Below are 3065 nucleotides of genomic sequence, written 5' to 3' on the forward strand. Positions count from 1 at the left end.
AACTTGAGCTAACCCTGAGTGGAGAAACAAAAGGCAGCATGTGCTCTCAGTTGTACCCTTTTTTGCGAACTTGTCCTACTTTTGTTTTTATGTAGTGTGCGGGTGAGATAGAAGTCAAGACACACACTGATGACAGTAATCATGTGCGGGTATTGTGGAGTGTGTACAGGACTGTCTGTGTTCAGCTGGTGATTTTTTTCTAGAGTGAATCCCACCCACAGAATGACAGCAAGAGGGACTCATCACCAAAAAACCTGCACTATCAACAAATTAATCATTTCTGGGTTTTAAGGACCAGCCTTCTTTGCTTGGCAGTAGGTGTTAGGGTAGCAGATCTCAGCTGGATAATGGGACAAAAGTCCACTTCAAAGACTGGGACCGTAGAGTACAATCCTCATCCTAAAAGGAAGGAAAAGTAAAATATTCTGCCGTCATAAAGAAGACATATCTTCCTTTCCATTGACTAGAAGTGAAGTACGCTCATTTGGAAAATTTGTTCTTACTTATCAAAAGCTATGTGATGGGAACCACCTTCCCTCCCTCCTCTAAACAATCTTTAGCACTAAAAATACCTAAACGCAGCAGTAAAATACCACTTCCTCTTCTGGGATCTTGTCCCGTTACAAAGAAATATATATAAATATTTAATTTACTATTTTGTATTTCTCTAGATTAAATAGAAAATGGATATGCAATGACTTCTGCAGTTAAAAAAATCCTGAGGGACATGACCAGCTGGAACCACACAGTGGTGACCTATTTCGAATTTTTACCTTTCTCCAGCATTCCAGAGATCCAAGGCTCTCTCTTTTGTCTGGTATTGCTCATGTACCTCAGTACTTTGGTGGGAAACATCCTCATCATTATGATCACTATGACAGATGCTGCCCTTCAGTCCCCCATGTATTTTTTCCTCAAGAACTTGTCCTTCCTGGAGATTGGCTACACTACATCCACAATCCCCAAGATGCTGGTGAACTTCCTCACAAAAAGGAAAGGCATATCCTTTCTGGGCTGTGCCACACAGATGTATGCCTTCTCCCTCTTAGGGATCACAGAATGTTGTCTTCTGGCTGCCATGGCCTATGATCGCTATGTGGCCATATGCCACCCCCTGCGCTACACGACCGTGATGAGCTGGAACATGTGCTTCCTGCTTTCAGCTATATCTTGGCTTACTGGGGTCTTGGTGGCCTTAGAGCAGACAACTTTCATCTTTACCCTTCCATATTGTGGGCCTAACAGGATCAATCATTTCTTCTGTGACCTGCTGCCTCTGCTGAAGCTGGCTTGTGTGGACACCTACAAGAATGAAATCATCACCTACATAATAGCTGTCCTCTGTGTCATGGTCCCCTTCTTACTCATAGTTGTGTCATATGTCCGGATTCTCCACACCATCCTCAAGATGCCATCAGCTGGGGGCAAGAGAAAAACGTTCTCTACCTGCTCATCTCATCTGTTCGTGGTCACTCTGTTTTACGGATCTGGCATTGTGACCTACTTGAGGCCCAAAGCTTTTTATTCAAGCAGCAGTAACAAACTGCTTTCTCTCTCTTACACACTGATGTCTCCAATGATGAACCCCTTGATTTACAGCTTGAGGAACAAAGAGGTGAAACAAGCCTTGAAAAGACTGATAGCCAAAAATACAAATACGTGACATGTTTATGAATTATAGTAAATTAAATCTAGCAGTAGCTTTGATATGGTGTGCGTTACTGGAAGGACAGTATGACTTGCCATCACTTACCCAAAAATTCATATCTACCTTGCAGCTCTGAGTCAATCCTCCAGATAATTCCATCTTTTCTTTTTTTTTTTATTTTTTAGAGGTACTTTTCAGATTAATTTTCATGTCATTTTAAGGTCAGTTTGCCATACAGATCAAGTGAATTGCATGCTACCGTATCCTCTATGTCCTGTCTGTCCATGCAGAAATAGTTCTGTACTTTGCAGATATGTTTACCTGTGGTAAGATGAAACTCACAATATTCAGAGAAAACATTTCTGTGGAGCTTATCTAAAAATAATCACACAGTGATGAGGGAAAGAAATTATCAGAGAAGGGGCAATGGACCTAATGAGAAGCACTCCACAAATATCTAGACATCAGTCTTCTGGTGAGTTCTGATGAAGATATTTCCCAGGTGAGCTCTTCAGCTCTAGTCTGTGAAGTTTATTTGGAGGCCTGAAGGGATAATGATTTGCTTTACCTCAAATATCTTGAATGTAAAGAGTTATGGCTGGGCCGATAACCCTATTCTCCACTGGTATTGAATGGAGTGCAATAGATGATACAGTAAAAACACAGTTTATGTGTTCTAAACTAGATTTCTGCGTTAGTAAGAGACAAACTATCACTTAGACGTCTCCATTGCTGTATATTGTTTGTGTGTGAAGTCAAAATGATAGGTTTATCTAAACATACCTATATCTTAGGCTTCTGAATTGAGAGCAGATAAAAACCGTGTCCCTTTTTGTGCAAATAAAAGGCTGATTGTGGAATGAAAGAAACTACTTGAGTGTTAAGGAAATGGGTGGCCACAGGGAAGTTGGTTTGAGACCTGTCATTTTAAAAAGGAAGGTTAAAACTTAATTTATTTTTCCTTTTTTCCTCTGGTTGTGGTATGTATCCATCTGGAGGATTCATGCGATCCTAGTTTACCTCTTGACTCTTCTCATTTTCTTTGCTAAGCCAAGACAGTGGATGTGAAATTAGTCATTAAGATGGGAGAAGCGTAAGAGGGTGTTTTGCACCAGGAATTGCTAGTTCGTTATGATCCCAATAAGAGAGACACACAGACTGTGTCAAGCATGATCTAAAAAGCTATTTATTAGAGCTAACGCTATAAAGGTGACGACAGTATAGATAAAGCTGCATCACTTCAGATACTGGGAACCCCAAGCTGTGAAGCATCAAATGAGCCTCTGATCAACACGCAGCATGCCATGTACATCCCGTCAATGGAAGGGTTACTCCATTTTGGTGATTTGAGTTAGTATAGGATTTTTTTAAAAGAAAACAATTATATCCATCATTTCTACTGTCAAACAGAAAGGAT

The 3065-nt window shown here is 40.5% G+C and overlaps 1 protein-coding gene across 1 annotated transcript; it reads left to right on the forward strand.

The window, feature by feature from the left end:
* Nucleotides 1-727: 727 nt before the first annotated feature.
* On the forward strand, nucleotides 728-1663 carry LOC103893173 (olfactory receptor 10A4). The gene has a single exon (XM_009289298.1). The coding sequence runs from the start codon at nucleotides 728-730 to the stop codon at nucleotides 1661-1663; it is 936 nt and encodes a 311-aa protein (XP_009287573.1).
* Nucleotides 1664-3065: the final 1402 nt, after the last annotated feature.

Source organism: Aptenodytes forsteri, unplaced genomic scaffold, assembly GCF_000699145.1.
Source record: "Aptenodytes forsteri isolate BGI_AS27 unplaced genomic scaffold, ASM69914v1 C13817999, whole genome shotgun sequence".
NCBI classification, from domain to species: Eukaryota; Metazoa; Chordata; class Aves; order Sphenisciformes; family Spheniscidae; genus Aptenodytes; species Aptenodytes forsteri.